General features: G+C 39.8%; 1 protein-coding gene across 5 annotated transcripts in view; it reads right to left on the reverse strand.

Moving 5' to 3' along the window:
- KAT5 (lysine acetyltransferase 5) overlaps positions 1–15,570 on the reverse strand; it is a 44,200-nt gene that overhangs the window by 13,941 nt on the left and 14,689 nt on the right. The window contains exons 7-11 of one of the 5 annotated variants that reach the window (XM_089658084.1): positions 14,627–14,695; positions 11,666–11,746; positions 8,556–8,804; positions 6,818–6,907; positions 1,160–1,300 (exon numbers count right to left, since the gene is read on the reverse strand). In XM_089658084.1, coding sequence (XP_089514210.1) covers positions 1,160–1,300; positions 6,818–6,907; positions 8,556–8,804; positions 11,666–11,746; positions 14,627–14,695 — 630 coding nt within the window. Of the gene's footprint in view, positions 1–1,159; positions 1,301–6,817; positions 6,908–8,555; positions 8,805–11,650; positions 11,747–14,611; positions 14,696–15,570 lie in introns of all 5 variants that reach the window. The other 4 variants (XM_089658083.1, XM_089658085.1, XM_089658082.1 and 1 more) reach the window with 4 other exon arrangements.

A 15,570-nucleotide genomic window follows, 5' to 3' on the forward strand; every position in this document is an offset into this window, starting at 1 on the left:
AACTATAACAGCACTGTCCGTATGCCTATGGTCTGGGACGTATTTGTTACTTACTGATTGCTTATTTATCACTGTAATGACCAATGTTATTTGATTTGTTTGTAGTTTGTCATGCACAATTTGTGCGTTCATTTGTTAAAAAAAAAAATATGTTAAAAAAACCTAATAAAGTCTGATTAAAAACAAAAAAAACAAAACGGACTAAGCTCCTTTGGCGCTACTTCTCCTGTGTGTCACAGGAGTGCATTTAGTTCTGCACTCCTGTGGTGTGTATTCAGGCCAAAGTCCACTGTCGGCTGACATCAGTTGGTCCAGACTCTGGAGGGATCCCAACTTTAATGTTGGGACCCACCCAGATGAGTGATCAGCAGCTGGCTCAGCCTCTCAGGGTGCTGCTTAGAGGCTGAGTCAGCCACTCCCACCTCCTCCACAGCCAAGGGTTCCAGTGAGTGCTGGAGGGGCACTAGTTTCTTCTGTAATTGTTGAGGCAGTTTTCCCCAGCTGATACGTTACATTCCATCCCTGGAGTGCAAGCCAGCTTCTGGTCTCGGGGTGGCAGCAGCCATTTTAACCATAAGCACTGTATGTGCCGGTCCTTAGGCACATATACATGTAAGTGCAGTGTAATTGTAAGGTTTCATATGGTTTAGTAAAGTCATCTGCCTTGTGCAAAGAACCTTATGCCCGATACTGCTTTTTAAATGGCATTGGAATGTATTGGAAGGAATCACATCCTGGTATATGTGAATGGTCAAGTTGCTGATAAATACACAGTAGGTCCAACCAAAAAAAAGCGCAAAGAGACCTACTATCTAGTAATGGAAGGTCAATCCATTGTGGTGAGTGTTAATCGAGGGGGGGTGTCACCTGGAGCACCTGAAAGCGGTCATGTGTTCATCTGTTACTAATGGCACCAGTACCTGTCCCCCCCCTTTTTTTTAAGCAACTACTATTTATATGGGACTTATTGATACATTGGACATTCATTGTATTTTCTGGTGTTGTTCATTTTTTTTTTTATCTTTTGCACTTTTACATGAGGCAAACGGTTTAGTAATCTTGATTCACATTTTTGGCAGCACAGTCTATATACACATTTATAGAGTAACTACAAATATTACAGCATCTGAATATATTTACAGCTGACAAGAACACCAACCTTAGAGAAGTAGCCAACAATATGGAAGCCTTTTGAGTCATATTCAGTCATAATATAAAAGAGGAAGGGATCTGTGTCATAATATAATGTTTTGTGGTCCAAGAAGCATTTCGCCAAAAGGCACAAATTCTGAGAATAACTCTGGAAATAAAGCATAAAAGGTAACGGTACATTAGATTTAGAAAGGAGGCAATAGTATATTTCACAGAAAAGTGACATCCAGAATCAAAACCCATTTTCCCAGTGATTTCAAATATACAGACATGGGTTGGGAGAACTGCATAATCCTGCAAGTGGGGAGAAAGGGGTGGTTTGGAAATGGAGGCTGTGTATGCCAACCATGCTTCATGTTACGCCCTAAACATGGGTGTAACATTTTCATGGTCTGAAATGTGGGGTTAGCTTTTAACCACTTGCTTCCCAAGCCTGAGACTTCTCAAATAAACATCAACTTTTTTTCCCTAGACAATTACTTAGAACCCCCAAACATAAAATATATTTTTTAGGCAGAGGCCCTAGAAAATAGAATGGTGTGTTTTTTGGGGGGTTTTTTTTGGAAAAAATATACTTTAAATGAATTTTAATGCAAAAAAACCCAACAGAATACCCAATTGTTTGGTAAAATGTAAAGGATGTTATACCGAGTAAATAGATACCCAACATGCCATGCTTTAAAATTGACCATGCTCGTGGAATGGCATCAAACTATAGTATTTAAAAATCTTCATAGACGTGCTTTAAAAACCTTTACCGGTTACCAGTTTAGAGTTACATGGAGGTTCTGGAGGTAGAATTATTGCTTTGGCTATAACATTTATGGTGATACCTCACGTGTGTGGTGCGAACAACGTTTACATATGTGAGTGCGACTAACATATACATTTGTCTTTGTGCGAGAGCACGGGAGGACATGGGCATGTTAACTTCCATTTTCTTAGACTATAGAGATGATTGGGGACATTCCGGTCCTTGGTCATCTCTATGGTAAGCCAGTGGAACTGCCTGATTCTGTCCCAGGGCCTCCTCTGCCGTCCGTAAAAGTGATCCAGCTTAGCCGCTTGGATTGCTTTCACTTTATTTAGCATTGCCCACTGAAAAAAAAGATATTGGGTCAGGACTACAGCTGCAGCTATGGCCCCAGCATAACAACTGAATCTCAAGGACATACAGGTATGTGTATTTGAGGAGAGTAGCTAAAGTGTATTTCCACTTTTGCAGCCATATTGGCATAACACCTACTTTGTCACATGTTCTCAAGCACACAGCATAACTTAAAACCTATTTTAAAAATGCTTCTTCCCTTTTACATGCTTAAAATAGCTACCTAGCTTTACTCTTCCATGTAATGTTAAGAAGGGGGATAGGGAGTTAAGTTTACCATAATTAACCCTTTTTGTATGGTGCTGGCAGTTGTAACCAAAATCTGAAAATGGTCTATCCTAGAAAACGGTATAAAGATCTCAAGGCTTGGGCAGTGCATTTAATGTATTTTTCCTCAGTGTGTTGACACCTCTAATTACACTTTGAAATTGTTCACAATAGCTAGCATTCCTATGTACAGACTTGTTACAAAGTAACAACTAGAAAAGTAAAAAAAAAAATGTTTTTTAAATTATTTTTAAGTGTGCTGTGTGAATGGAAACACAAAACATACAGTGGGGTGCCTCTCTTCCTGAGGCAGAGCTAAACAATAACTTCGCCTGGCCCACTGCCCACTTAGAATATCTTAGGATCCGTCTTACCAAATCCTACCACACCCTCTATGAAGCCAATTAATCCCAACCTTCCGTTCCCTTAAACCCTTACTCATGCCTTGGTTTTGCCAAACCCTCTCGTGGATTGGCAGAATCAAGGCGGTTGTAATTGTCTCTTTTAAAATCAACATTCTTCAATAAAAAAATTATTGAAAGGATAAAACATACACCAGGGAAATTAATTATTTTATCCCCTGCAGATTTTGTAAGTTTGCCCACTTTCAAAGAAATGAAGGGTCTATAATTTTTTTCATAGGTGTATTTTAAATGATAGTGGCAGAATATCAACCAAAAATCCATAAAAAACACATGATACAAGAGCTATAAATTGAGCTGCAGTTCAGTGAGTAAAATAAGTATTTGATCCCCAAGACAAAAATGACTTTGTACTTGGTGCAGAAACCCATTAGCAAGCACAAAAGTAAAATGTTTCTTGTAGTTGGCTACCAGGTTTGCACACATCTCAGGAGGGATTTTGGTCCACTCTTTACAGATCTTCTCTAAATCCTTAAGGTTTCTTAACTGTCGCTTGGCAACTCGAAGTTTCAGATCCCTCCATAAATATTCTATAGGATTAAGGAGGGAGATTGGCTAGGCCACTCCATTACCTTAATGTGCTTCTTCTTGAGCCACTCTATTGTTGCTTTGGCGGTATGTTTTGGGTCATTGTCATGCTGGAATACCCATCCACGACCCATCTTCAGTGTTCTTGCTGAGGGAAGAAGGTTTTCAACCAAGAATTTACAATACATGGCCCCATCCATTGGCCCCTCAATGCGGCAAAGTCGGCCTGTACCTGTAGCAGAGAAACAGCCCCAAAGTATAATGTTTCCACCTCCGAGCTTGACTGTAGGGATGGTGATCTTAGGGTCATAGTCAGCATTTTTCTTCTTCCAAACACGGCGAGTTGAGTTAATGGCAAAGAGTTAAATTTTGGTCTCATCTGACCACAGCACTTTCTCCCAATCTTTCTCTGAATCATTAGATGATCATTGGCAAACTTTAGATGGGCCTGTACATGTGCCTTCTTGAGGAGGGGACCTTGCGGGTGTTGAAGGATTTCAATCCATGGTGGCATATTGTGTTACCAATGGTTTGTTTGGTGACATTGGTCCCAAATGCCTTGAGATCATTCACAAGCTCCTTCCATGTAGTTCTGGGCTAATCCCTCACTTTTCTCACAATCACCCTTAACCCTTGAGGCAAAATCTTGCATGGAGCTCCAGACCGAGGACCATTGATGGTTATTTTGTATTTCTTCCATTTGCGAACAATCACTCCAACAGTTGTCTCCTTCTCACAAAGCTTCTTGCTGATGGTTTTGTATCCCATTCTAGCCTTGTGCAGGTCTACAATATTGTCCCTGATGTCCTTTGATAGCTCTTTGGTCATTTGCCTATGATGGTGAGGTTTGAATGGAAGAAAGATTCTGTGAACAGGTGTCTTTTATACACATAAGTTGTCGTTAGGAGCACCTTCTTAAATTCACAGGACTAATCTGTGTACCACTGAACTGAACAGTTACTCACTGAACTGCAAATCAATTTATAACATTTGTATCATGTGTTTTTTTTCTGGATTTGTGGTTGATATTCTGTCTATCATCTAAAATACACCGATGATAAAAATTATAGACCCTTTATTTCTTTATAAGTGGGCAAACTTACAAAATCTGTAGAGGATCAAATAATTATTTATATGGTCGCCTTAGTAGTCCATGACCCTTTATTGCAGGTTATAGCAGGGATATAAAAATATCCCAAGTGTTTCCGGGGCTGACAATCCCCCTTCATCAAGGCTTAAAATGTTCTTGTAGGACTCTGATCTAAAAAAAACCCTGGGTAGTGATCTATAATCAGTCGTAATGGATGTGTGTCTATCACAGCTGACATAGATCAATACCCAGAATTTTTAGGTCATATTAAAAATTAACAAGTCTGGTGTAGTGGGCACTCCTAGACAGACTGCATTCGCATGAAGTACCGCCAAGATATCATGTGGAGCATCCATGACTGAAAGAACTGAAATTCAATTAATAAAAAGGGGTGGGCCAAGAACAGTTAGGCTGGGGAGGAAAAAATGATGGATGTCCTCTAGCAAGGAAATGAGATGGGCTCTACCCAACTTGATGCAGCTTCTAATGCACAATGTAAGAAACTTACAGTTTGCAATGAAATTAGAGGAAGCATTTTAAGTAGAGGAGAGAAGCCTGTACAACTGTGCTAGACTAAAGGTGATGCTATAGCACATCTTTAAATAGGGAAATTAAATCATGGGCTATCCTATGTGACATTGCTTAGGTACATCTCAGATAGCTCCAGGTGAACAAGATCAGGTTAGTGTCAAGAGTGAATCTGCTAAGCAAATTCTTGTAGTTTGGCTTACTTAGTTAGGTACATATATATTTGGACACAGGCAAAATGGCACTAAGAGTAGCCACCCCCCCTTTTTCAAGGGACCAAAAGAAATTGGACAATTAAATCAAAAGCTGTTTCATGGCCAGGTGTGGGCCTTTGTTATTTCATCAATTAAGCACATAAAAGGTCTGGAGTTGATTCTAAGTGTGGTATTTGCATTTGGAATCTATTGCTGTGAACCTACATCATGCGTTCAAAGGAGCTGTCCATGCAAGTGAAACAGGCCATTGTAAGGCTTAAAAAATGAAACTAATCCATCAGAGAGATAGCAGCAACATTAGGGGTGGCCAAATCAACAGTTTGGTACATTCTGAGGAAAGAAGAATGCACTGGTGAGCTCAGCAACATAAAAAAGGCATGGACATCCATGCAAACCCAACAGTGGAGGATGATCTCAGAATCCTCTCCATGGTAAAGAAAAACCCATTCACAATACCCAGACAGGTGAAGGACACTCTCCAGGAAGTGGGTGTATCATTGTCAAAGTCTACAAACAAGAGAAGACTTCACGAGAGCAAGTACAGAGGGTTCAACCACAAGGTGCAAACCACTCATAAGCCTGAAGAATAGAAAATCCAGATTAGACTTTTCCAGAACTGGTCTGGCTTTTTTAGATGTTTTTTGGCAAAGTATTCTTTGGATGGATGAAACGAAGATTAATCTTTACCAGAATGACGGGAAGAAAAAAAGTGTGGAGAAGGCATGGAACAGCTCATGATCCAAAGCACACAACGTCATCTGTAAAACATGGTGGAGGCAGTGTGATAGGCATCCATGGCTTTCAGTGGCACTGGGTCATTGGTGTTTATTGATGATGTGACCGAAGACAGAAGCAGCCAGATGAATTCTGCTGTATTTAGAGATAACCGTCAGCCCAGATTCAGCCAAACGCAGCAAAGTTGATTGGACGGTTCTTCACAGTACAGATGGACAATGATCCAAAACACACTGCAAAAGCAACCCAGGAGCTTTTGAAGGAAAAGAAGACATTTCACTTGCTGAAGGCAAAACTAAAGGCAGAAAGACCCACAAACAAAGAACTGAAGACAGCTGCAGTTAAAGCATCAGAAAGGAGGAAACCCAGTCTTTGGTAATTTCCATGGGTTCCAAACTTCAGGCAGTCATTTCTAGTAAAGGATACTCAACATAATATTAAAAATTAACATTTTATTTATGATTATATTCATTTGTCCAATTACATTGGAGCCCCTGAAAATATAGGGACTGTGTATAAAAATAGTTTAAGTTCCTAAAAATTGTACTTGATATTTATATTCAACCCCTTGAATTAAAGCTGAAAGTCTGCACTTCAAACTCATTTGAATTGTTTCGTTTTAATTTATTCTAGTGGCATACAGAGCCAAACGTATGAAAATTGTGCCTGTGTTCAAATATATATGGACGTAACTGTATGTTTTCCTGCCAAATTACTAAATACCTAGTCAGCTGATCCTAGATTTACATAAGAAAAATACACTTGTACTTACCTTATTTTTACGTCCATCTATCTCAAAGAAGGAGATGGTCCCTTTCCTGTAAATTTCATTCCCTGGTGGATGTCTCAGGTTACATTTAGTCTTTGAAGGACAAAAGAAAATATCAGCATTAGGACAATTACTAAATTTATATTGTATTTGTATTGTCCACATCAACCAAAGCGATTAAAAAGAACTTATGTTATTCTTTTAGGTTGTATATGCTTTTAAAATGTACATACAGTCATTTTTTTGGTATTTTTGCATAGAGTTGGCAAGGGTTATCCATGTACTATCAAGTTTTTTTTGTTTGTGTCCCGCTGAGATTTCCTTTTCTGTAGATACAAAAAGAAATTAAAGGAAATCTCCCTAAAGTGGAAGAAATGTCCATCATAGGTAGTTGTCATTGGAACATTTGCCATTACGTACAACTTAACGCAAAACTATACTCACTTTAGTTCCAGTGACGTGGTGTCTTGGAACTCCCTGCTGGAAGTGGACATCTTCTAGCGGACGGCCTCCAGATTTTAGTTGCCAGCCGCTTTTTGTCCAGGCCAAAGCAGCATCACTCTTGCGCATGCAGAGGATTACAGTCAGGCTTCGGCATTGCTTAATTTCAATTGGGGGGGGGTGAATGCTGAACATGTTACATATTACACCCTAAATATGGGTGTAACATGTTCAGAGAGGTGAACTTAGCCTTTGACATGCATCATCACTCATTTTTAACATGTGCTGAATATCAACAGATACCGTAATGCAAGTCAGTACACAATGGGGCATGTGTTAATGCTCACTGTAAGGCAATGATGAGTTTTATGATTTATGTTGACATGTTCATATAAAACTTTGAAGAGTTTCCATTTATATCGATGGAAGATGCATTGAAATGACTGTAAGGCTTTACTTTTTTTCAATAATAATAAACGTCATATTTACCTTCTCTGTGCAGTGGTTTTGCACAGAACAGCCTCGATCGCCCTCTTCTGGGGTCCCCTGCCGGTGTTCCTTGCTTCTCTCCACTCACCCCCCCTCACCGAGTGCCTCAATAGGAAGATGCTTCCTAAGGGGATACTCAAGCATGTTCGATCCCCAGCCAGGCTGTTTGAGTCTATTCAGACACACAGCCCAGCTCGGCCAACCCCCCCTCCCCCCGCTGTCAGGTTTTGACTGACAGCAGCAAGAACCAATAGCTCCCACTACTCTAAGCAAAGCCCGTGAGACAGGGGAGAGGGGAGAAGAGCTGCTGTAGATGTGCACAACCTTGAATCGAGATCGGGCTCAGGTGAGTATTTAGGGGGCAAGCAAATAACATTTTTTTTTTTAATGCAGAGAATGCATTTAAAAAAAAACCAAACAAAAAAAAAACCTTTTACCTTTACAACCACTTATAAGACTACAGGAGAAGCCTGCCCTCAGGCCCTCTCTCTGAATTAAACTGAAGCAGAGATACAAAGATATGTGTCACTGTTTTGATTGAATCCATTTTCTGTGTAAATTAGTCTCATTTTTGAGGCATGTAAATAACAGACTTTCAGCAAAGCAGATAAGATGGTCCTTAAAAAGTAAAAATGAGCATAGTGCTGCACCTGCTGGCCATGTGAAAAAATATTTTAGCCCTGTACATAATATAGAAGACATATACACAATCACAATGTCTTTTAAAAAAATAAGCAAATATGTACTTAGTTGCTAGCGGTAGCAAACCTTTTGTTCATTACAGCTAGTGAGATTAATTGTTTTAACTTACCAGGTGTCTCTGCAGACACTTAAGACTCTTGACATACTTGAGGCAAAATTCACATAGGTAAAGGACAGGTAGCACAGTCAGCTCTTGGGGGTATGGGGAAAAGTACCAAGGCTTGAGGCGGTGACGTCCTAGCTCAATACATTCAATGTTCTTCATGCGAGTTATAATGTCATCATGACTACGGTCAGACACCAAGCTTCCCGTCATGCGTGGGGCAGAAGGGATTCCATCTGAGCTGTCCTGGGAGTCCTAAAATATAGAAGATTATGTTAACCTAGCCCTCAAACAAATCAACTTGCATATAATACATTGATAAAATAAATAACAGTTGGGCAGACACTTAATTTATCATTACATGTTTGTCCTAACAATAAATCCAAATGAAGTTTAAATAATATGCAGCATTGTGTTACAATATTAACAAGTTATTTCCCATCACCAAAGTGATGTGATCAATTTATATTCCCTTGTAATACACAAGTTCACAAAAAAAAAACATCCCCAATTCTCTTTCAATATATAAATCTTCCAAAAAGTGCTCAGTCAGTGCACCATGCCTCCTCGTCTCATCAGAAAGACATTAACTAAAAAGCCATGCCTTTCTTGTCAATAATGTTGATGATTTTCTCCAGAAGACTCCTTTCTCCCAGGGATGTGCTCTCTCCCTTCCTCACATAATCCCCAGAGCAAGCAAGAGATACAAAAACGTTGATAGTATAATCCCATAAAAGAAAAGTCCATCGGCTTTTTTAAAGCTGACAGCTCTACCCCCTTTATTTTATGTGAATATTAGGAGAAGATTTGATTTATTTTATTAATAGAATTTTTAATTTTATGGGATTACAATATTGGCTTTTTTGTATCTCTTGCTTGCTTTGGGGCTCCGGCTGAAAAGCTCCCTATGTGTTAGCATATTGCAGGTGACAGGTTCTCTTTAAGGAGACACCTTGGGTTTATTAGACCTTTAATGTGAACTCTGTTGAAGCAGATCCAGCACAGATTGTGCTCAGCTTCTTTGGGTTTGACCGCTCTGCACCCAGAAGGGCCTCACATCTTAGTACTTCCAGGTTTATTCTTCAATGAGGAGGTCAGAGAATGGATTTTCTACTGCAGCTCCAGTGAGCAGTGACATATAAACAGCAGCTTTGGAAACCAGGGTACAAATCTAGCTACACCGCAGTAATTGCACATAGAGTGTAGCTGTAGGTAGTTTTTCCACCAAGAATCACAGATTCTCACCAATGGACAGCCATCTGAACATTTGGCCCTAATGCACATTTGGCATTTTTACACCTGCGGTTTTTGGCTTTTGGTGTTTTTTCCTACAGCCAGTAAACTCCCTAAAATGTTATCCTATGTGTCCATGCATACATAGGCTTTAACCACTTGCCTACCGGCACTTATACCCCCTTCCTGCCCAGGTCAATTTTCAGCTTTATGCGCTGTCGCACTTTGAATGACAATTGCGCGATCATGCAACACTGTACCCATATGAAATTTTTATAATTATTTTTTTTCACACAAATAGAGCTTTCTTTTGGTGGTATTTAATTGCCGCTGCAGGTTTTATTTTTTGCGCTATAAAGAAGAAAAAAAAGAGCAAAAAATCTGAAAAAAAAAAGTTGATAGGTGGCACTGATGCTGCTGCACTGATATGCAACAATGATGGGCACTGATAGGCAGCACTGATGGGTGGCACTGCTGGGCACTTATTAGGGCACTGATTATCAGTGCCCTGATGATCGTTGCTGATCCATCCTCTGACAATTACCGGTTATCGGCAGTACTTTCCTCATGCTGTGACAGCGTGAGGAACGTGCAGCCGATAACCGGCAACTGCATTTACCGGAGATCTGCTGCGTCATTGGACACAGCTGATCACGTGGTAAAAGGCCGCTGTGATTAGTCTTTTACCACATCACATGGTCAGCTGTGTCCGTAGGACACAACGATCACAGAGATCGCAGGATGCGTGCCCCTGGGAGGGTGCGTTCTGGGAGGACGCCATATGATGCCCTCCCAGGACTGGACAACCGTGCTGTAGCCGTCATTTGGCTACAATGCGGTTGGCAAGTGGTTAATCAACATTTTTTGGCAGGGGAGTTTTTTGGCTGGGAAAAAAAAAAAAACTAGCAGGTTTCAAAAGGAGTTTACTAGCTGTAAAAACACAAACACTGGTAAACGTAGTAAAATACGGCAAACTAACGTTTTTGAACTGAATTTTTTTTTGTGTGTGTAAAAAAACACGCTAAACGCTGAAAAACACAGCTAAACACGGATGCAACAATACTAAAAAAAAAAACCAAGACTTTATACAGCCAACTTTACCGGCGTTTTAAAAAAGCCCAGTGTGCATGAGGCCCAACTCTGACAAGGCAGGAAGCTGGTGTATCAGATTTGTTGGGAAAAAAAACAAAACATTCCCCTCCAGATTCCTACCTTTTGTTGTTCTGAATAAATAGCTGTTTGTCTGTGTCCATGTGCATGAAAGCGAATGTCAGTGATTTTATAATTAGCAATCAGCTACTGCACTTGTATTATTCTAAGGAATGTTGCAGAGTCTGCATCCCTTTAGAAGTGATTTTCTTCTGGGAGTATTTCACAAAGAATGACGTTTTTGTCGCAGGGAATGCCCACAATTTGATTTGACTTGTATCTGTGCAGACTTCTGGGAAAATCAGTGAGCCAATCACACAAAAAGGAAATTAAATTTCTGGGGATGTGGACACATTCTGTACACTGCGTACAGAATGCCTCCAGGTTGCCATATTGTATTTTAAAGATATTACAGTGCTGCAGATTGGAAAGGAGAGGTCATTTTTAATAACATTCAATTACAATATGACTTGTGTTGCAACTGTATATACTATATTTTTTTATTTGCTTTTTATCCCCTGAAAATAGCGTTACCCTTAGATGTAAACAAATCAAATATCGCAAAACTTTTGCACCTCGTAATCATATCTTTTCTCATGTGCTAATGGTATAAGTCAAATTGTAATTCATTTTTGTTTAAGGCCTGTCTCTAAAGTCATTAGTCACCAGTAAATCACAGGATTACTCAATAGGCCAAAAAAAAAATCAAAAGTTATTACCTCATCGATCATTACCTCATCGGCACTCAGACAATTCGATTTCCTTTTTCGACCAGGAGGTACAGCAGGGGCACTCGGCCTTCGTGCTGCCCCATTCTATAAGGTAGAAACAGAAGAGTCAGCAGCCACTTTATAAAAGTTTCAGTGGTGTACAAGTATATCGACATGAGTACATTTAAAAAAAAAATGTAAAAATTAAAAAAAAAAAAAAAAGTACGTCGCCCGCCCTGTAGCTGCCACCCACTTGCAGTAAAAATTTATGTGGGAAGACGTCAAGTGGTTAAAATCGAAAACAACTTAGCTGGTTAAAAAAAAATTCTTGTCTTAGAATCCTTTTATGTTGGAAATATAAATGTTGTTTATATTTAGCAACAGCTTAAGCTGTTTAAATACAATGTCAAGGTATTTTAAAGACACCTTTCAAATGTTATATTTTTAATTTCTTGATCCTTCAAGGAAGGCAAGCAGCAAAACATTTTTTTTTTTTACCTTAAAGCAAGGAATACATTAAGGTAAAAAAAAACCCTTTACCTTTAGAATCACTTTAATTATGCAGTCCAGTTTTGGTCAACAATCCTGGAGAAAGATATCTATGAACTGGAGGAAAGGGCAGAAAAGGAAAAATAACGCTAATAAAAGGGGCTGGAGGACCTCAGTTATGAGGGAAATTGCAAACCTTAAATATATTCTCCCTGGAGATGACGCGCTTAAGAGGGGATATGATCACAATATACAAATCTTTAAATAGTGACTCTAGCATCGGGAGAAAACTATTTAATCCTAATCTAGGTCTCTAAAGAAGACACACGGTCACACGATGAAGTTGGACTAAAAGTGAATTCAATTTTAAAATGCATGAAGGGTTCTTTACTGTTAGAGTGGTAAGGGTGTGGCACTCCCTTTATCCCTGGATAAAGTTAAAGACTTTTAGATTTGTTTCTTGGGGAACACAAAGTGCAAGGATATTGGTAGGGCCACTAAAACACACACAAGCACTCAGGTTAAACTGGATGGATCAGTATCCTCATTTAACCTTACCAAGAGTGTAAGTGAAAAACAGGAGTTTGAACCCATGATTATTCACTTCCAAAAGTGATCTATACTCCTAAAAATGTTTGAAAACAATCATATTTTTAGAAAGGAAATATTTTACAAAAAGACATGTGCGGATATTAGTGGAATTACTGTTCATGCAGGTGGGAGTTTGGGAGGGGCTAAAGGAACATACTTAAAGGCTTGTTTACACTTGCTTTAAAATGTGTTGTGTTTGCTTTGCTTCACAAATTATACTCTATGTGGCTTTCTTTTTGCTTCAAAGTGTCTCCAAAGCTTCTATAGAAGTCTATGACAAAGCTCGCTAGCAGCATCTGGAGCTTTTGAGAGGCTTTTATTCAGCTGTAGTGTCGCTTTGTTTTGGAGGTATTGCAGATGAGATATCCCTGGATGCACTGGGAAACCAACAGGTGAACTGGAAAAACGTCATCAGCAGTCACTTCCGGTTCATGTGTATATGTTCTGTAAAGTGTCTGGGGCAGACGGCACATTTGGTGTGCAGCAAGGAGCAGCAGGAAGGTCAGCAGGGTTCAGATTGGAGCAGAGCAACTAGCAGACAGCACACAAGGTGTGCAACATGGGAACGCTATAGCAGATGGTAAGCAGGGACTGGAGAGAAAGGACTGAGCGGCACAGGATCATCAGAGCTGGGGACCAGAGCGGGACAAACTAGCAATGTCACACGTGCTGCGCAGCGTGGGAGCAATATAGTGGGATGTGAGAGGGGACCAGAGAGAGGAAGAACAGCAAACCAGATGATCAACAGAGCTGGTGGTTAGTACTGAGTGGGGGATCAGTAGAGCTGGAGGTTAGTACTGAGCGAGGGATCAGCAGATCTGGGAGCTACTACTCAGTGGGGGATCAGCACAGCTGGAGGTTACTACTGAGCAGAGGATCGGCAGAGCTGAAAGTTACTACTGAGCAGAGGATCAGTACAGCTGAAGGTTACTACTGAGCGGGGGATCAGCAGAGCTAGGAGTTACTACTCAGTGGGGGATCAGCAGAGCTGGGGGTTACTACTGAGCGGGGGATCAGCAGAGCTGGGGGTTACTACTGAGCGGGGGGATCAGCAAAGCTGGGAGTTACTACTCAGTGGGGGTTCAGCAGAGCAGAGAGTTACTACTCAGTGGGGGTTCAGCAGAGCAGAGTTACTACTCAGTGGGGGTTCAGCAGAGCAGAGTTACTACTCAGTGGGGAATCTGCAGAGCAGAGAGTTACTACTGAGCGGGGGGATCAGAGGAACTGGGGGTTACTACTGAGCAGGGTATCAGAGGAGCTGGGGGTTGCTACTGAGAAGGGATCAGAGAAGCCGGGGGTTACTACTGAGCAGAGGCTATTACGTTTTCAACAGCATGGTATTTAATTGCTATAAGACCAAGGTACATTAAGGCCTAGTTAACAATAGCATTGAAATTAGGCATTTTAGGGGTATTTTTAACTCTCCTCAAACACCTATACAGTTGATAATATGGACAGCGCACAGTGCTGTTCACATTACCAAAACATGAAGCATTAGTGTTGCTTTTTTCTTTTTATATAACACTAAATACGGTGTTGATAAGTATGTCGACTCTGCTATGTAAAAAAAAAACAAAAAAAAAGAAAAAACAAAAAACTGGGGAATACAGACTAACGCCCCATACACATGATCATAAAATCAGATGACAAAAATCGCTTTTAGAGGGATCGTACGATAATCTGATCGTTAGTACACAGCTTTCAACAGCTGATCACAATGGTTTATGCAACAATATCTGAAGGAACAAGCACAAAAATTTTTCTTGCACAATAACAGCGCAAATGATTTTTGTTTAATCAGTACAGTATTCGTCCGGAAAAAAAAAAATAATAAAAAAAAAAATCGAGAGACCAAGACCACGCATGCTCAGAAACAAAAGAATACATTACAATACAATACATCACTTCCGAAGTTGTATTCTGTCGTACGAGAATTTTCGTAACCTTAGTAACCTCTTCATTTTCGATATGAGCCTAGCATGCAACAAAAAATGAACAATAAGTTATCCGATTATCTGATCGTGTGTAATAGGCATTAAACAAAATCAGTGTTTCATATAACGCTTATATAACTTCCAATAATTATGGTAAATAACAGCTGTGCACTCTTTCAGAACATAGGCAATTTGTGTGTGTGTCATGAAGTGTGAATGTGGACCCCAGAAGAGGAGGTTCAGATCTGCTCTGTGCAAAACCATTACACAGAGCAGGTAAGTATGACATATGTGTTATTTTTTTTACAAATCCAACATTTACAATCACTTTAAGGGCTCTGTCTGTGCAGGGAAGATCAGCATCTAAACCCAGAGAAACTGGAGGCTGATGGATTGGAGAAACTATAAGGCATTAAAATTAAATTTAAGGTTAAGTTTACTAGTATTGTGCATTAGATTTTAAAATGATATCCATGCAAAAAAGTCTCAGTCTTTAGTACTACTTTAATATAAAAGATTTATATCCCCCCTCCACCTTTCATATAGTTTAATTTCTGACTCCCAGTAAAAATACCCTGAGAGAAAAAATACCAGAGAGAAGCAACTAAAAGTGAAACGTACATGTAACAATATTTAAGAAACAGGGAACATATTCTATCCATCCAGTCTGCTTCAAAATAGGATGCCATAAAGCAAGTAGGATGGAAGGTGTTATAAGTAGTGTGTCACAGAGGTCTCAGCAAGAGTCTCTGTTAGTAGGCTTTAGCTGGTATAGATCGTATCTTAGAAAGAAAAAAAAAAAAAACGCAAAAAAAAAAAAAAAAAAAAAAAAGGAGGGAGAACAAAAAGGGAAATGCTACTTCAAGGTAGAAAGAGTTGGATAAACGCTTGCAACCCCAGGAGGACAGAGGACCG

This window comes from Staurois parvus, unplaced genomic scaffold, assembly GCF_062004578.1.
Source record: "Staurois parvus isolate SC_StPar_1 unplaced genomic scaffold, SC_StPar_1.0 ptg001051l, whole genome shotgun sequence".
NCBI classification, from domain to species: Eukaryota; Metazoa; Chordata; class Amphibia; order Anura; family Ranidae; genus Staurois; species Staurois parvus.